At 37.6% G+C, this 16787-nt stretch overlaps 2 protein-coding genes across 5 annotated transcripts in view; one reads left to right on the plus strand and one right to left on the minus strand.

Annotated features, from left to right (window-relative positions):
• The first annotated feature begins 780 nt into the window (after nucleotides 1–780).
• LOC146451516 (NEDD4 family-interacting protein 1-like) lies at nucleotides 781–9587 on the plus strand. Of its 2 annotated transcripts, XM_085099108.1 has the most exons (9): nucleotides 802–953; nucleotides 1165–1253; nucleotides 2104–2236; nucleotides 2987–3075; nucleotides 5174–5210; nucleotides 5306–5350; nucleotides 6092–6216; nucleotides 8083–8146; nucleotides 8726–9587. In XM_085099108.1, exons 2-9 carry the CDS (start codon nucleotides 1248–1250, stop codon nucleotides 8833–8835), a joined length of 609 nt encoding a protein of 202 aa, XP_084955234.1. In that variant the 5' UTR covers nucleotides 802–953; nucleotides 1165–1247; the 3' UTR covers nucleotides 8836–9587. The 2 variants fall into 2 exon arrangements, with proteins under 2 accessions (XP_084955233.1, XP_084955234.1); XM_085099107.1 differs by lacking the exon at nucleotides 1165–1253 and having other exon boundaries at nucleotides 781–953.
• Nucleotides 9588–13878: 4291 nt separating this feature from the next.
• LOC146451517 (uncharacterized) overlaps nucleotides 13879–16787 on the minus strand; it is a 16519-nt gene continuing 13610 nt past the window's right edge. For 2 of the 3 annotated variants that reach the window (XM_085098874.1, XM_085098873.1), the window contains exon 7: nucleotides 13879–16787. This exon is cut by the window's right edge and continues 352 nt beyond it. The gene's annotated coding sequence lies outside the window, so the exon portion shown is untranslated. The other variant, XR_014859980.1, reaches the window with a different exon arrangement.

The raw sequence follows: 16787 nt of genomic DNA on the forward strand, positions 1-16787 counted from the left end.
TGCACATGCATGTTATTAAGGGTGAGAAATCGAGAAAAGAGGTTGTGTATCGAATGTGATTGTTATAAAAATAAATATCAAAAGGTGTCAAAAATGGTTTTAAAAAACATAGACGTTTCATCAGTGTGGTCAATATGTCATGCATCTCCGAGGAACTTTTCTTTCACCGTTCATTATAAAAACGTCACAATAGCATCTTGACATCCCGCACGCGTTTCGTACAGTTCCTTGTGGTTTTGCTGCGAAAAGTTCAAAACGAAAAGTACAAGACAAGGTAAGATCTAATGTTTTGCAACTATACTTACAGGTTCCTGTAATCTTCACATGATTAATGCAACCCAATAGGGTGCTTAAGGACCTAAGTCGACGCACTATAATCTTCGATTACTACTAGTTTCTTATTAATTTAGTAATGGGACGTAATTGTGTAATTATGTATAGCTTTGAATGCTTATACAGACCTTTGAATTATCACGTACAAGGCACCTGAGAGGAGCTTGAACCAATATGTGTTTACTTATTTGAATAAAAATATTATCAGACAAACACAACTTGGATGGTTGTCCATGCCTTGTTTTCGCTGTTTTAAAGCCACGGTCCTTTCAGCAAGGTTTTTGAACAAATAACCAAAAATGTAAAAAAAAAACAAGCATTATATTATTCAACAAGAACTTTACATGTAATAGTGGTGTTCCTGTTCGAAAACATTTTGGATTGGTGTGATTGGTAAAGCTGTGTCTGTAATTGTGACGTCATGAATTTCCTCAAAACGAGTCTACCATCTTCGACGGATTCTTCGTATATTTGGGTCGGCCATTTCTCTGTAATCGGATTGTGCTATTTTTCGAGGAAAAGTGTAGACGAAAAGGCTAAGAAAGAATTGAATATACTTGGGAAGCTGTGAGGCCTTTTTTAAGAAGCCTTTGATGGCCTCAAATCAGCGATATGAGCCGGTATGTAAGCTTAAATGTGGGGCAAATGTTAGGTTTGTTCACTTAATTAAGTTTACAAGCCTAATTTAGCGTTGTCGTTTCGTTAACACCTTGTTGTTCGTTTGCCTTAAGGCTTTGGAGGTTCGGGTCTGGGTTGAATTGTTTTCACAAGATTCAGTTGAACATTGTGCGTAATCTTTATTGATGCCATATACAATATTTTGCTTTTCAGATGACTTCGAATTCAATTGTCTTTATTTGATTCGACGCCTTTGTTTGTGTGCTAATATAAGCCAAAAAGCTCAATCGATCGTCATGACTGTAAGATATAGATCTCCTCATTCGTTGTAACAGTTAATTTACATGCTTTTTAAAGAAGCCCTCGAAGTCAATGTTAATTCCGTACAATCAAAGGCAAAAAAGTGTAAAAATCCATCATGCATAAGGAAATTTTATAGGGGCCGTCATATTATAACTGCAAATGAACCAGTGGCTTGTTGATGGCAAAACCAGTATCTCTCTGACAAGGTCGTGGATCAAAAATGCAGTTTTTGAGAATGTAAAATGTTAAATGTAAAGAATAAGTCTTAATACTCGGTGACAAGTTACATAGCATTGTTGGTAATCTGTTCTTTTTGTGTTTTTAAACAGCTTTTAGCTAGCTAATTTATTCAACATTGGAACAGATGTCCTTAAAATCTCAATTATATTTTCCAAATTTTGTTCGGCTCTCTGGTGGAGTTCACCTAAGTATTGCTGTGTGGTTTTAACCAGTAGTAACTTCTAAGTCTTTGATGAGGTCTTTTGTTGTTATTCCATACAATTGAAGACTTTTAAAATGTGTAAACATCATACACAGGTGATAGCTTGTTGACAATAAACCCACTATTGTTAATTTGGGGGAGGATTTGGGGGTGGGGGGGGGAGGAATTTGCCATCAGCTGCAGCGTTTGAAGTCTCCTGCTAAGGACCAGGGGGGGTGGGGGGGCAGTGTTGCTGTGTTGCATCTGACTATAAAGTGATGTTGTTTTGTTATCACTAACAGTTCAGTTGATCTTGGAAAGACCAGTTTAAAATTTCTACCTCTCCAATACAGACACTATCACTTTATCTAAATCCATTAGAGAGTTTTGGTTTGCTGAACCTCAGTGCTACCTTGTTTTCATGACAGGTGTCTACCACTGAACCACCCTCCCCTCCCCCAGTTCCTGTGACCTTGACAGTAGCCCCACCCCCTGATGATACAACAATGTACTCTCCACCTCCCCCCTATGAACCTAGTGATGAACAGGACAATACACCAGGTAAGGAAATTTGAATTTCCAACACACACCTTTTTCTTGAGAGTTTTACCAAAGGTTGGTTTGTTGGCATGATTTGTCTGTTCTTTGGGACAAGGTTTTTTGCATACAGGTTGAGGTTGCAGTTGCTTTGCCTACTTTGAAACATTTCAATTATTGAGTGTCAAAATTGGCTCAAGACTTATGAATTCTGTTGAAGAGCAAGAGGGTTAAATAAAATTTGTGGCCTCATCCATGTTAGCCTGTGATGAGAGGCTACATCTGTGCAATCATTTTGTTAACAAGGTCGGCTAATAAGCCATATTTTAGTATTCATTTGTGCATTCAGTGAAAACAGATTAAAAATAAAACAATCAAATGTGTTTTTGTTGTGAGAAGAGAAACTGGCAAGGAAGCTAAACGTTAATGTCTGAGAACTTTTGCTTGATATTAGAAGAGCGCAAAGGTCAATTTTCAAAACTAAAACATTGACGGTTATGATGCAGTCTTTGTCGGAAAAGCAAAAGATATGTTGTAGAGATTAATTTATTGTGAATAAATTGTGTGGACTTTAGATACTATTGACACCTGCCGTGGAGAGGTGCTCATAATATTCTGAATTTGAAGCTATTGGACTTCAAAGATTACAAAGATTAAGGTGTTCGTTTGTAGGGTAGTACTGTTCAAGATGCTGGGCAATTGATTTAACTTGATTCAAAGTGTCTCAATATTTTCATCACTCACTGAGGGTTTGTTTGTGATGGTTGTTTTCAGGCTCTGATCTTCCACCATCTTATGATATTGCTGCCAAATTACCAACATATGAAGAAGCAGAAAGAGTGAAAGAACTGCATGAGGATTTGGTGAGTCATACATGGAGACATGTTCAGATAGGCACAAGTTTGACTGTTTGACAAAATTTTGCCAGTTCCTCGACATGGTTGGCTTCTATGTGTATGTGTTGAGCTAATTCCCATAAGTTTGGTAATTTGACAAAATTTTGCCAAATCTGTTTGCTGTTCTGTTCAAAACTGTTCTGCAGTTTCCAAAACTGCCAAAATCATAAACTATTTCAAGATTTTATCAAAATTGCCAAATTCATCATTGCGTGCATTTCTGGACATAAGTGCGTACATGACAGAACTAATATGGCAAATTTTGTGTGGTATCTGATCATCACAAATGGTTTTTGCATTTTGTCATGGCTGATGAGAGTGTAGATTTACTATGGTCTGCACCTGCATTATTTTGGAAGCTATGAATGAGAAAATTATTGTGGTTTTAGAGTAAATGGCAGAATTGTGTAGTAGGTGGCTGACACACTTAAATAGACCTTTTTGTGGAAGTACTGTATGTGCCATTTTTAAATCAGAGAAAACATGAAACGAAATACAGACTTTGCAGGGCTGTTACTATACTTTGGAGAAGCTGGATTAAAAAGAAAAGTGGCCAGTCCTTGCATAATAATAATAATAATAATAATAATAATAATAATAATAATAATAATAATAATAATAATTATTATTATTATTATTATTATTATTATTATTATTATAATGATGATGCTTGTTGATTGTATATAGCATACAGACGTTTTAACGTTAATAATAATAATAATAATATTAATAATAATAAAAATAATAGTGATGATGATGCTTCTTAATTGTATATAGCATACAGACGTTTAAACTGCTTTAATAATAATAATAATAATATTAATAATAATAATAATAATAATAATAATAATAATATGGCATACATAAGTATTTACAACTGTCATAATTATAACAAGCTTTATTCATCCATCATAAAAAATAAATATACAATGGAGTTACATAATTGGATCTAAAGTTAAAAATACACAATCATAAACAAAGGAGCCTTGCTGCCCTCGCATGTAACTAAAGTAGGTCTCCAATTCTCTCATGCTATGTTGCAGTCATTTTCAAACTCTACATAGCTGGCTATTTTAATAGAAAAATGGTATAGTAAAAAAGAAAACAGAGGTCAAATTATCTCCATAGCCTATGAAATCTGAATAAGCGAGATATAAAATGAGATATTTTCTGGGCCAAGAATTTTTCTGTTCAATGCATGTAGCTAGCTAGGCTGGAAAGCATGTAGAACTTTGCATTTTAATTTTCTTTCTTTTTATGTTTGTGAGTAAAACCCATCCAAAGACCAGTTTTCAAATAACTGTCAAACTTTTTATTGTCAATAGAGCACAGCTGGATGGAAATCCAACTGATGTCAGTTTTTTATGCATCTGTCCTCTTATTGATGTTAAATTCTGTCATTATATTGTCAACGTTTGCTGTCAATTGGCTCTCTGCATGGAAACTTTGACAATGCTGTGACGCCATGTACATGTGGCATCAATCAGAAGGGGGCCTATTAAAAACTGGCATCAATTTGATTAGTAGACTATTAGGAAAAAGTCACAGAAATGATATTGTGTGTGTTCTTGCTCAGGTACATATCTTGAATTTAACCAGAAACTCTTTGGCCTAGTACCTCGAGTTAACAAATCATGTCTTTTTCAGGTTTCAAATGTTACGGAAATTAATCGAGAAGTGCCGTTGAATTTCACCTGTTTATAAACACCTTGCTCCCATCAGTCTTTCAACAATACTACTAAGGAATGGTAGACATCTTATTTTGCAGTTTTTTAGGGTGGTATTAAGGCTCAGAGAAAAACTATTCAGTGTTGGATGATTAATTCACTCAATTTCACATTACAAAATTTTAGCGGTTAGTAATAGAAATCTGTAGACACAAAACAATCCTGTATCTTTTTTTATGGGAAGAAATTGCGCAGATTTTTGCCTTTACTTTACTGAGAGCCTTTGGACAGGAAGAGCTTGTGACCCAGTGTACAAATTTGTATGCTTTGCAGTTAAAGGGCTGAAGCTTCAGTAATCATCATACTTTGTTATTAACTGAACTTTGTTTAATTTGTAGGTTGAAAGGAATGCTCTTCTGATTGATGGAGGAATAGGTATGTTGAATCAGTTTTACTCACTCACTTTCTATGCAAACAGTCACAAGAGCCACAAGTTTGTTTAATCTTGTTGCTTCCTCTCTTTCTTGCAGAAGTTTCTCTTGGAAATGACTGGCTGTTTGTGATCTGTTTTATCTGTGAGTTTCGTTTAACAAGTGTTTAAACATTGTAGATCACTTTTACCACTTATTAAAGTAAAACTAAATATTGTTTTGGCAGAGCTTTAGCTCTTTTGCCACCAGAGTTTGGAAGCAATGGTGTTCAGGATGCCAGCGGTTTTGAAAATGACAATTTTTTATAAAATATGGTGTACATACATTTATGCAAAGCTGGTACACTTGGCAGACATCAAAGCAGTGAATTAACTACATCAACAGAAAGGAAAACATCAGACAAACTATTCTATTAAAACAGAAAAAGGTATATCTTTCAAAGAACTCCAATAATATTTCCTTTCAACAGTTAGAATTTACCTCAAAATTTACATCTCAAAATATTCTTTGCTTCCAGCTGGTGTTAAAAATACCGAAGAAACTTGGGTGTAAAGTTTTTGTGTCCGTTATTCAGCGCTTTGTGTATAAATTAGTTTTCCATATATGGAATGTGGAGCCCAGCTTTCCAGAGAAAACAAGAAGTGTCTCAGTTTGGCCAGAAAACCGGCGATTGGCAGGAGGGCCCTTTTCCATTTTGGCCAGAAAACCAGCCATCAGTGGTTAAAGGGTTAAGTGCAAATTTTGTTTTGGTACTTTGCTGTAGAACTGAGCACTTTGGGTCTTTCCGTGGTATTCTGTGGCTAAAAAGGTTTAGTATAACTTCAAGTTACATGTGCAATTTCTATACATACGTGTAAGTAAAATCCTTTTATTGCATCTTTTTAGTGGCTTTTGTGTTCAACTGGCTGGGGTTCTTTGCTGCATACTGTATGACCAAGACTGTTGCTGGCAGATATGGTGCAATATCTGGCTTTGGTTTGTCAGTAGTTAAGTGGGTTCTTATCCTTAAGGTGAGTGCAGTCCCTAAACAAAATAACAACTAAAGCCATTTTGCCCTTTTGCTGATTCAAATTTGAGCAATGGGGTGTTGTGTGATCTGTGCTTTCTTTATACCAAAGTCTGTGGACTTAGTGAGGGCTGATATCAATTCCAAAATAACATTTGACGTCTTCATTATCGTAGGCTGCGAGCAGTCGTACTTTTTCCCTCAGATCACACACGCACTCCAGAAATTAGGAGAAGAAAGAGTGCTCGCAAAGAAATTTCAATGCTCACAAGAAATATTGGTTGTCTTGATATGCCATGAGACCTGTTGAAATGGGAAATGGACTGTGTTCACGGAACTGATTAGCTTTTAACTGAAATGTAATTTTTGTAATCTGAATTACCATATGACCCGTATGACACCCGGGTGCATTTTCATTGAGTCTTTATTGCAAAGCTAAATATTGCGAAAGTCCCTCTGTGAGAGCCATATGCATTAGGCTTAATTTAGCCCGAGCAGGGCCGCAAAAGCCATACGGCCCTGATAGAGACACAGACTCCTCATGCAAAATGATTCGAAACAATTTTGTCGCTCATAACTGTTCTTAATCTTGATTTTAAACTATACGTTGATAGGAAAAAGGCGTAAAAATAAATTCATAGCTTGTTTTTAGGATCAAACCTTCTTAATCAATTATAAACAGTTTTAAATTAGTCATGCAACAAAAAACTTATGGTCTGAGTTAGTCAGGCTGAATGGAAAAATACTTGGCTCTAGGTCATGCCATACCTTGAGCCAAATATTTTCCCATCCATTCCTCCCACTAGTGAATAAGAACAAAGTGTTTTACTGTTTCCTTGTACAAAGTACTGGTAACATTTTATTTTTACATAGTTTTACACTTTCTTCTTGTTCATTATCTGGGAACTACCTAACTTTGAACAATTATTGCATCACAGTGCAAATCATGTACAATGTGTCACAATGGTGATATGGAAAAACATGCCAAGTTATTGAAGTAAATATTGTACTTCTATGAGATCAGTTTGAAAAACTTGTATCACCTACCCTTACTGTGGACAGAATTCTTAATTATTGTGACCATTCAAATGCAAGCTTCTGAACAGTTCTTTCTTGTGCAGTTTGGTTTGTCAACTTTTTCCAAAAAGATAGAAATCTTACTAAATGTGTCTAATTGCAAGTATTGTCACTCCTCCACTTTTAGGCCTTTAGCAAGTAACCTTTTAAGTGTTTACATCCTGTGTTATTTTAGTGTTGGTTTTCTGTGTCATATCTTAAGACTGGTTTTTACTAGCGAAGGAGTTGGAGTTGGAGTCATAATCAGAAGTGTATAGCATTACAATCAAGTGAAAAACAAACAATCAAGTGACAATCAGTTTTTCCCATTGTGCTTATGATTCCATCACTTACAATCAAGTGAAAACCAGATTGTCAGAGTTGCAAGCAGATGGGAAAGAATAAAGCAAATACTATGCCCGAGAAGGAGCATTCTCAGTGGTTAATTATTCCGCATCTGCTCATTACTCCTATGATCTGGTTTTCACTGGATGGCAAGCAACGGAATCATAATTGCAATCGCAAGAAAATGGAACCCTTCTGAGCCTTGCAACTCCAATTTTGTACCAAGCTCATACTCAATTTGCAACATCATTGTTTGATTTTCACTAGGTCTTAAGCGCTCTTACGACTTCAAGTCAGACACTGATTCTGTGGCTACATATGTAGAGAAAAGCTACCATTAATTGCATCTACTTGTCAAGAATTTTAAAATATGTTTCCTATCCTACAGAAAAGCACTCTGATAAGGAAATGGCTTTCAGCCAGGCAGTGCATGTATTTCCTCTGAACCAAGGTTTTGTTTATTTTGCAGAATGCAGCCTCTGATGAAGTAATAGTTGTCCAGTCTTGGATTTGGTGGCTCTTCCTTGCCCTTGGTAATGATTGTCATCACTTGTTGTCATTGTTGTCACTGTCTTCATTATCAATATCACCATCATCAAACCCATACACAGCGGTTTGTCATTGTGAAAGGGAAGTAGCAAGCAGTTATATAACAATAAAATATCATTTAGTCTGATTTCTGTGGATCCTTAGCACATTTGAAGAGAGTTGCACTGATTAAAGATTCTTAATTATTTTGCCATTACTTGGCAAGAGCAGTAAAGTGAATCACTTGAAAACATTAATTTTAGTCGTGTTAGAAGATCTTTGTTCCACTGGCATTCATTTAGAAACCCAAAATATTTACAGGGTTTTGATCCCAGGCTCTCTCTCCTTTGTCAAGTTGGTGATGATGTCATCCACCCCTGCAAAATCTGTGGGGCATGCCATATGGGCGTCCCAAGATCCATTCATTCAATCAACGTTGTCCCATACAATCTCAACTCCAATCTGAATTAGGAGTGCGTTCTTTCTACGTCAAACACAATGAGTCCTAGAAATGTACTAGGTAAAACTATACCAGAAACTTGCTAACAATATTATTAGTAATATAAAACTTATGTTACTTGCAGGATGGCTGATCTTTGTGAGGAGCATTTTGGTTTACTTGCATATCAAGTGGTGGGTGAAGAAAGGCTGTCGTTCCTTCCCTCGGTACTGGGGAATTCCAGGCAGCGATTAATTCCCAGCGTTTCTGTAACCCTTTTAAGCCCTAGCATCTACACATGCATATAATCCTTACCGTTTTCTATAGTTTTATTATGATACTAGTTAGAAAAAAACTGTTTCAACACCAAGGCATTTTTGGTGACCATTTCTTGTATTCACAACCCAATGTTTGATCTAGAAGTGATATTGTACCGCAGAATTGCATGTAAATGCAGATCAGTACTGGGCTTAAGGGTTAGTAAGAGACAGTTATTTTAAGGAAAGAAAACTCGGTATTTGATATTCAGGAAATTCCATTTGCATCTTAAATGCCCGCAGGTAATTGTAGATGCACTACGGAAAAATGAAAGGTAGTGGTGTAGCTGTAGATAGGTAAAGATCATTTCTGTTTCCATTAGTAGTGCTTGGTAATTTTAATAATAATTATGACTGACAGCTTGTATTGGAGAAAGTGATTATAGCTTTAGATGTGAGTGTCTAATAGATAGTTATCCAGTTGTAAACCCAAGATCTCGTGGTCAAATATTATTGTGTTTATTGTGAAGGAAAGCTGGGAAGGGACTGGGCAGTCTTCTGTTTAAAGAAATTCACCTAAGAGGTTAAAAGATAGATGGTCCCTATCTGATTAATTCATTGTATGGAAATTAGTAAAAAAATGTAGCATTTTAAAACATTCGTATTAACTGATTTTCAAAAACCGAATGAGCATCAGAAAAATGTCCTCATCAAGTATCTCTTGTCATTAAAGTTGGTCATTCAGCGTGGTGTTTTGTGTCACTGATATTTAAATCCCCACCCCCCTCCCCCCCATTTTTTTTCCTCTCTGCGATTGTGATCACTAAAACAGGCGATCTTCCTTCTCGTGCCGCGCATTATATTTTTTGTTTTTCTTATTCCTCGCTCCTCGCTTGGTAGTCATGAGTGGTGTATAAGGATATTTTGTTATTTTCAGCTCCTTCACTCATATGAGGGTTATGATATTTATACACGGTACAAAATTCGTCAGCTTTAAAAATGCCTAATACTAATATAATAAAAGCTGCTTTCCACGAATGCCATGCCTTACAGTTCTTTGAGTAATCGTTTAAATTGCCCAAGGGACTCTGCTTCCCTTAAGTTACGAGGAATACTGTTCCAGAAAATGGCGCCACTATAGCTGAAGCTGTTTTTGTAATAGTTTGTGCGCGGTAATGGAACATTGAGTTTATTTTCAGAGTCCCTTAGGTTATATGCGACTTCTCGCCTTTCAAATTTAGAACTAAGATAGTTTGGAGCCAACCCGTGCAGAGACCTGTAAACCATCGTAGTTCTTTGAAATAAAATTGTTGCTGGCAAGCTAGGTTTTTCCACCTCAGAAGTTTGAAAAGGTGACCAGCATCTACGTCATAGCTTGAGTAGGTCAAAACACTGGCTGCTCTGTTTTGTAGCTTTTGAACCTTATTCCGAAAGGTTATCCCACAGTTTCCCCAAACAATGTTGCAATAATCAAAGTGTGGCTGTATTAAAGCTTGATATATTAGTTGTAAGGTCGCCTCAGGGACAAGGTGCCTTATTCGGTTTATGGCCCCAATACCAGAAGCGACTTTCTTTGTTACTTTCTCGATATGGCCGCTCCAATCAAGTCTGTCATCGATGGTCACTACAAGTGATTTTGCAGTAGTGACCTGGCTAACTTGAAAATCATTACTTGCAAATTGTGAGAGTACTTAGACTCTGCCTAGATCCGATAAGCATATAGGGTTATGATCTTAACGCTTTGTAGAGATGTAAAGACCTTCCTTCTCTTTTGACAAATCTAGCTTTCAGAATCAAAAAAGTTCCTTGGCTTCTTTGGTCCGGAAAAGGAATTCTTCCTAAACGTTTCTTCGACAATGATGCCACAAAACGTATCCGTTGACAGCTGGTTTTTCCAAATTTGTACGAGTTTCTACCTTCATGAGAAATTTTAAGAACTGGCCAACCCTTCTTCATCACAATGCTGTGAAACAATTTTGACAATGTAATTCTCAGCACACTTGCTGGTAAGGATCTCGTCCCCAGCGTGCTGCGTTCACGGGAAGTTAACAGTTATTAGAGAGATTTTTTTTTCATCGCGTTCACGTGAAACGGTAAACGTCACCTTGCCGTTTCACGTTTCACGTAACACCGGGCTTTTCGGCAAAAAACCTCAGACGGCGAACGGCTAGAAATCACGTGTCAAGGCTCTGACGTCACGTTTGCGGTTTTCAACGTGCGTTTTCAACGTGGAGAGGTAGGTTTTCACGTAAGTCATTTACCTCAGCGATTTGACAGGGGCGTAGCCAGGATTTCTAGGAGGGGGGGGGGGGGGGTTCCAAATTGGTTCCAACGAAAACGGTTGGTCTAAAATCCTTACATTACGTACGTACCAGATTTTGGCGTTTACGCTACGCAAACAGAAGACGCCATGGTTGCCGTTGAGCGAATGTCTTTATCGCTTCCTCGATATTTATGTCTCGGTGGTAATTGATGTTCCATCAACGCCAGCCCAGACTCTCGCTCGCTTGACATTATCGGCTTCAGGTATGTTTTTAACCTTCTTAGTGTACTGAATGAGCGTTCACATTCAGCTGACGTTATCGTCAACGTGTACAAAATGCGGATCAAGGTGTGGATGTTAGGAAAGAACTCTCAATCGCATCATGATGCTGCGAGCTGCGAGTGTCTGAACTCCCTGGTGGGAAGGTCGGCATCCTCAGTGCTGCACCACTTTCTCTTCCATCGCAGGAGCTCAACATCAACCACATGAGGAGAAGGAAGGTCGTTCTCATAATGTTCTCCTCTGCTGGTTCGACGCTTCCTCTTTCAATGCTTGTCGTCGTTCTGTCTCTTCGGTTCTGGGATTGGAATTTCATCAACATAATCGATGTTAGGGCCGGAAAAATGTCTTGATTCGAATTCCTTACGCATTATCACTAAATGTTTCGCTATGCCTACCTTTTTGGTGAAAAGAATGCATCGATCTTTTGCAATTGGGACATTGTTACGAAAACCACCAGCTCGAACAACACCAATGGATCGTCTACTAATTTCGCGGGCATTTCTGCTGTGCACCTCAAAGCTCTGCTCATGTCTCCAAAAATGCAAGTGAAACGCAAATAGATACCATGACGTTCACTTTACTTATTGTAAGCATAGAACAAAACGAAGAATTTCAGAAATCGAGAGTCCATTACACTCTTGCTGGGATAAAATCACTGTTAAAAATAAGAGAGGGGGGCGGGGGTTCCTTGACGCGAGAGGGGGGGTTCCGGAACCCATGGAACCCTCCCCTGGCTACGCCCCTGATTGAGTCGTACTTTCAATTTTTTGAAACGTAAAAATGTCAGATTTGTACGTAGCAAGTCTTTATGTTGATGTTTAGGTGTAAACTAACGCGAAAGAACGAACATGGATCTTTATGTTGCTGTATGAAAAACAGCACTACTGCTGTTCGCAAATTCAATGTGGCGGCCACTTCAAGTGAGAGGTGTAGCTAAAGCAGTAGAAGCCATAAACGACAAACGCCTAACCTGAAACTGCCGTTTCCGGTTTGCCGTAGACGCAAAAACCCTGGTGCCAAATGTCTCAAATAGGGTGAACCTTTTGACTTAAGCTGGAATTTTGCGAGTTTCGGTGAAGTTGTTTTGCGACTCACTGTGGTGAGTTCATGAAGAAAAGTGTAGTAAGGAGTGAGTTATAAAGGATTTTTGAACATGAAACTTAATTTGCCCTGTATTACTTGCCGGAAAAATTACTGGGGTACTTGTTTTCAACAATTAACAACTTACATGTGTAAGAAAAAAAAAAGGAAGAATTACTTACGTATTTCTCACGTAGACGACAAACGCAAAATAGCCTGTTTGGCAAACGCGAAAAATGGCGGGAAAATCGTGGTCACGTGGTCATTTTTGCCGTTCGCGTTTCACGTATGCGCGATGCTAAATCTCCTTTATTATATCGGAGAAAGTGACTAAGATACCTTGATCAATTAATACGCCTTATCACGGTTTGCGTCGCCCTTTTGACGAGTAGGCAAACATGTCTTGAAATAACAGTGTTTGTAGGGAAATCCGATGTCAAACAATTTTCATAAAAAATCGCTTCGGAAAAATTCATGAATTGGAAACTTGGCACAAGAAAAAGGATTTTAAGGACAAAAAATTGGAGGGATAAAGTGCCTAAAGTTTCTAATTAATGAATTTTTCGGAAACAATGTCCTATGAAAATGGTTTGACATAGGATTTCCATACAAACACTGTTATTTCAAGACGTGTTTGCCTACTCGTGAAACTGAATGGCGTCGAAAACCGTAAGAAGGACTTTGCTGATGTACCTTTTTAGTTTTCTACCCTACCGACCCACTTCCACAAGAGAAGGAGTCATGGGAAATGACAAGGGTATTTGTCACTACCCTCCTGAGTGTACACTAGATGAGAAATGTTCCTAAGACAGTTTGATTGAGTGTTTTGTTTATCTTTTATTTGCTACTTTTCTTTGCTTTTTTCTACGATTTTGTTCTGTAGTACAGAACAACAATAGGACGATCTTCACTTACATGGTGAACCTCATTAGCACACATCAACATAAACAACAAAACTTGTCACAAATAAATGCACTCTCTACTCAGTGAATGATCTGTGAAATAGTCTTCGAGAAATGAACTTTAAAAGTATCGAGATTAAGAATGTATTCATGGCAGCTCTTGCCACCCAGCCATACAATCGTTGCAAATTTCACAGCTGTTGAGGCGAAAGCTTTTAAAAAAATTTCCCCGAGAGTATTCAACGCATCACACTGATATGGACCCTGATTGTCAAGTTCTTGCAGTTTATGATGTCCACTTGTTTGTAGCATATTTAACAATTATTCGGCATGAGCAAGCGTTGGATATGAGATGATAGATATGCGCCTCAGTTATCATGAATCATCTCATATCCAACAAGCGCGAATGGAATAATTTTTTTTATTAAAAACAATAAGAAATATTGCTAGATCTTGCTGTAGGTATAATGGCTCATATACCATGGCGGCAGCCAATCAAATACCTCAGTTGAGCTTGCAGAGCAAAATATCAAGGAAGAATGTATTTGTGACCTGGAGGATTAGTCAAGTCATAATTTCTACCAAATATCTTATTCAAAGTAAATTTAAAAGCTTATTACAAAGTGCGACAATTTGTTATTACAAAGTGCGACAGCTTTGCGACAACCTGTTATTACAAAGTGTGACAGCTATTTTATTACAAAGTGCGCAAGTGTTATTACAAAGTGCGATAGGTATTACAAAGTGTGACAGTCTTATCACAAAGTGCAACAGTTACGTTTTACAAAGTGCGACAGAACAGACGCGCCTTACCGTGGCCACCCAACAAACTTTTTTTACAAGTTAGCCAATCAGGATACGCCAATTTGATTAACGGTCACGCCTCCTTGCAAAAGTCCAACAGGCAAGTGACGCAACAACGAATTATTGAAAACATGGCATTTTGTATTTTATGAACAAGGAGGAAGATATCCTGATTGGCTAACTTGTAAAAAAAGTTTGTTGGGTGGCCACGGTAAGGGGCGTCACAATGTAAGAACATATCTCATTGTAGCACAGACCACCTACTGTATCAGCAATTATTTTGTAGGGAAAAATTTCAACTTGGTCTAAAACTTCTTCCAAATTGTTAATATGTTTAATCGCTATCATACGTTTAGTCTTCAAGTTTCTTTTAACTATTGCACAAAGGGTGAAGAAAATAGGATGAGTATTAGCTCTATGACAATAGGCCATTTCCGAGTTGCTGTGAACCTCATTATGAAAGCGAGGCCAAGAGCAAAGTTTTTATCATGAAAATTAGTTTTCATTCATATACTAACAAAACTAATTTTCATATGAGAAACTTTCGCACCTAGCCTCGCTTTCACAATGAGGCTCACAGTAACTCGGAAATGGCCTATTCCACAAAGATTGTTTAACATAGTCCCCTGGTTTATATTAACTAAAACAATACGACAATTGAGCAAACTACGTTGAGTATCAATACCACCAACCTTTTTGTTTCTTGGACAAAGGGAACCATGCAGCACATGAATCCTAAATTCTTCCTCAAAAATTGCTCGAGTAAAAACATTGAAAAGGTAAATCAACGTTGGTTTCTGGAGAAGTGTTGCGTAAACCACATTCACCCTGAATCAAGTCTATCTTTGCTAAACGGGAATTTGTATTTTGAAAGGAAACGATTGCAGGAAGGTTTAACGGAACAGGCTTGAAAGAAAACGTTTTCCTAACTTTTTTATCATCGAAAGAAATTCTCCATTTCAACTTTGAGAAGCCTCTCAGGCGGACACTGGACACCGGACAATTCTTGCTTTTACTTAAATTTCTCCCTAGTTCTAATTTTTTTTTACTTGTGCTACGATTTCTACTGAGTTCTCAATATCTTAGGTAACTTGGTACCTCGTACTGAACTCATTTTTTTTTGTTTGAATTGATCGCTGGGTAGTTCAAGTGTTTCCTTCTAGAGACTGTGTTTTCCCCGTGACAAAAAATTTCTATGCAAATTCACTCGTGTTGCTCGGTCCCGTCTAGATTATAGGGCACCCTTGGGGCACTATGGATATCCTAACAGGAATCCAATCTGAAAAGAGGGTTAAGCCCTAAACGTTTTATTACATCCTGATTACATTAATCATATGACGGAGGATGAATCAATTTTTTTAATTAAAATGTTTTAATTAAAATTAATTATAATTAAAAAAATTTAATTGAAATTACCATAATGCCTGGTTTCACTGGAACATAAGCAAAAGCAAAAGCGCCGTGCAAATGAAAACACTTGCGACGTATAAGCATCAGCACAAGAAGAACGAACACGTTTACTCTTCTTGTGCTTATATGCTTATGTCGCAGTTTTTACTAATGAGAACGGGGGCGACATAAGCTCAATCCAAACCACAAACACAAGGCGGTCAACCGTTTCGTCCGCCATCTGGCTTAACGCCGAGGGGAGCTGGTACGAGAATTCTGTCAAGAAATGGTTTTCTGCAGGTGCGTTTAAGTGGACAAGTGAAGAAGTGTTTTCATTTTTCATTGGCTTCTTTTGTTTATTGTTATACTTCGCTTATATCCTAGTTAAAATCAGCCTTAAGTGCCACAGAGCTAGCGAACATTTCAGTTCTCGTGGACAGAAAGATAGCTTTGACTTACTTTGACCAGGTCACCAGGGTAATCCTTCGGACCGTGGACTAAAATAGGTCAAAAAGTAATTCATTGATATATGTTCCCAGTTGAAAGATATTGCTACTGTTTGAAGCTTATAAAAGTCTGCAGAAGATTTATTTTAGTTTCAACTTCTGTGAAATGCGACCGGCAAAGATTCCGATTGAAACACATCTCGCCTGAAGAGCAGAAAATCTAAGCCCTAGATCACGTATTTTAGAATCGAAAAATATTAATCGGTTGGCTTGTCCCAGTGGCAGTTGATTAGTCAAATACTTACAGCTGTACTTAAAGAAAGAGAAATAGCTAAGGAGCATTTACAACCATTTTCAATTTTACGATCATTACGACTATCTTTCGACATGCAATGTAACTGGCCTTAGTCTTACATGTAAGCACAACTGATTTATTCCAAGTCGAACTTCCCAAAATCACGTGCACGTGAGAAATATCTATTTGTAAATTCGAGATCGATAAATCGACCGTTCGGATATGTAAACGCCTTGCAAACAAAAGCGGCCTATTCTACGGCAAGTCACGGACGAGAATCAATCGAAAGCGGTTAAATTATTTAAAATTTCTAGTAAATTGCGAGCACAGTAAGGCTAACACCACTCTTCAGCCATTTGTGGTCTGCAGTGTTCGTTCATTTGCTGTTTCTTTCGCCAATAACCGGAACACTATCCAGTTTAATAGTTAAATGGTCTTTCTTCTGTTTACATAGCATGTTTACATAGCACGTCGAAAGATGAGTATACC

This window comes from Pavona decussata, unplaced genomic scaffold (genome assembly GCF_977016875.1).
Source record: "Pavona decussata unplaced genomic scaffold, jaPavDecu1.1 SCAFFOLD_386, whole genome shotgun sequence".
Lineage (NCBI taxonomy): Eukaryota > Metazoa > Cnidaria > Anthozoa > Scleractinia > Agariciidae > Pavona > Pavona decussata.

Coding starts and splice junctions, on each gene's coding strand:
- LOC146451516 (XM_085099107.1), top strand. CDS start 927: ATGGCCTCAAATCAGCGATATGAGCCG. Junction 954..2,103: donor CAAATCAGCGATATGAGCCG/GTATGTAAGCTT, acceptor TTTTCATGACAG/GTGTCTACCACTGAACCACC. Junction 2,237..2,986: donor TGAACAGGACAATACACCAG/GTAAGGAAATTT, acceptor GGTTGTTTTCAG/GCTCTGATCTTCCACCATCT.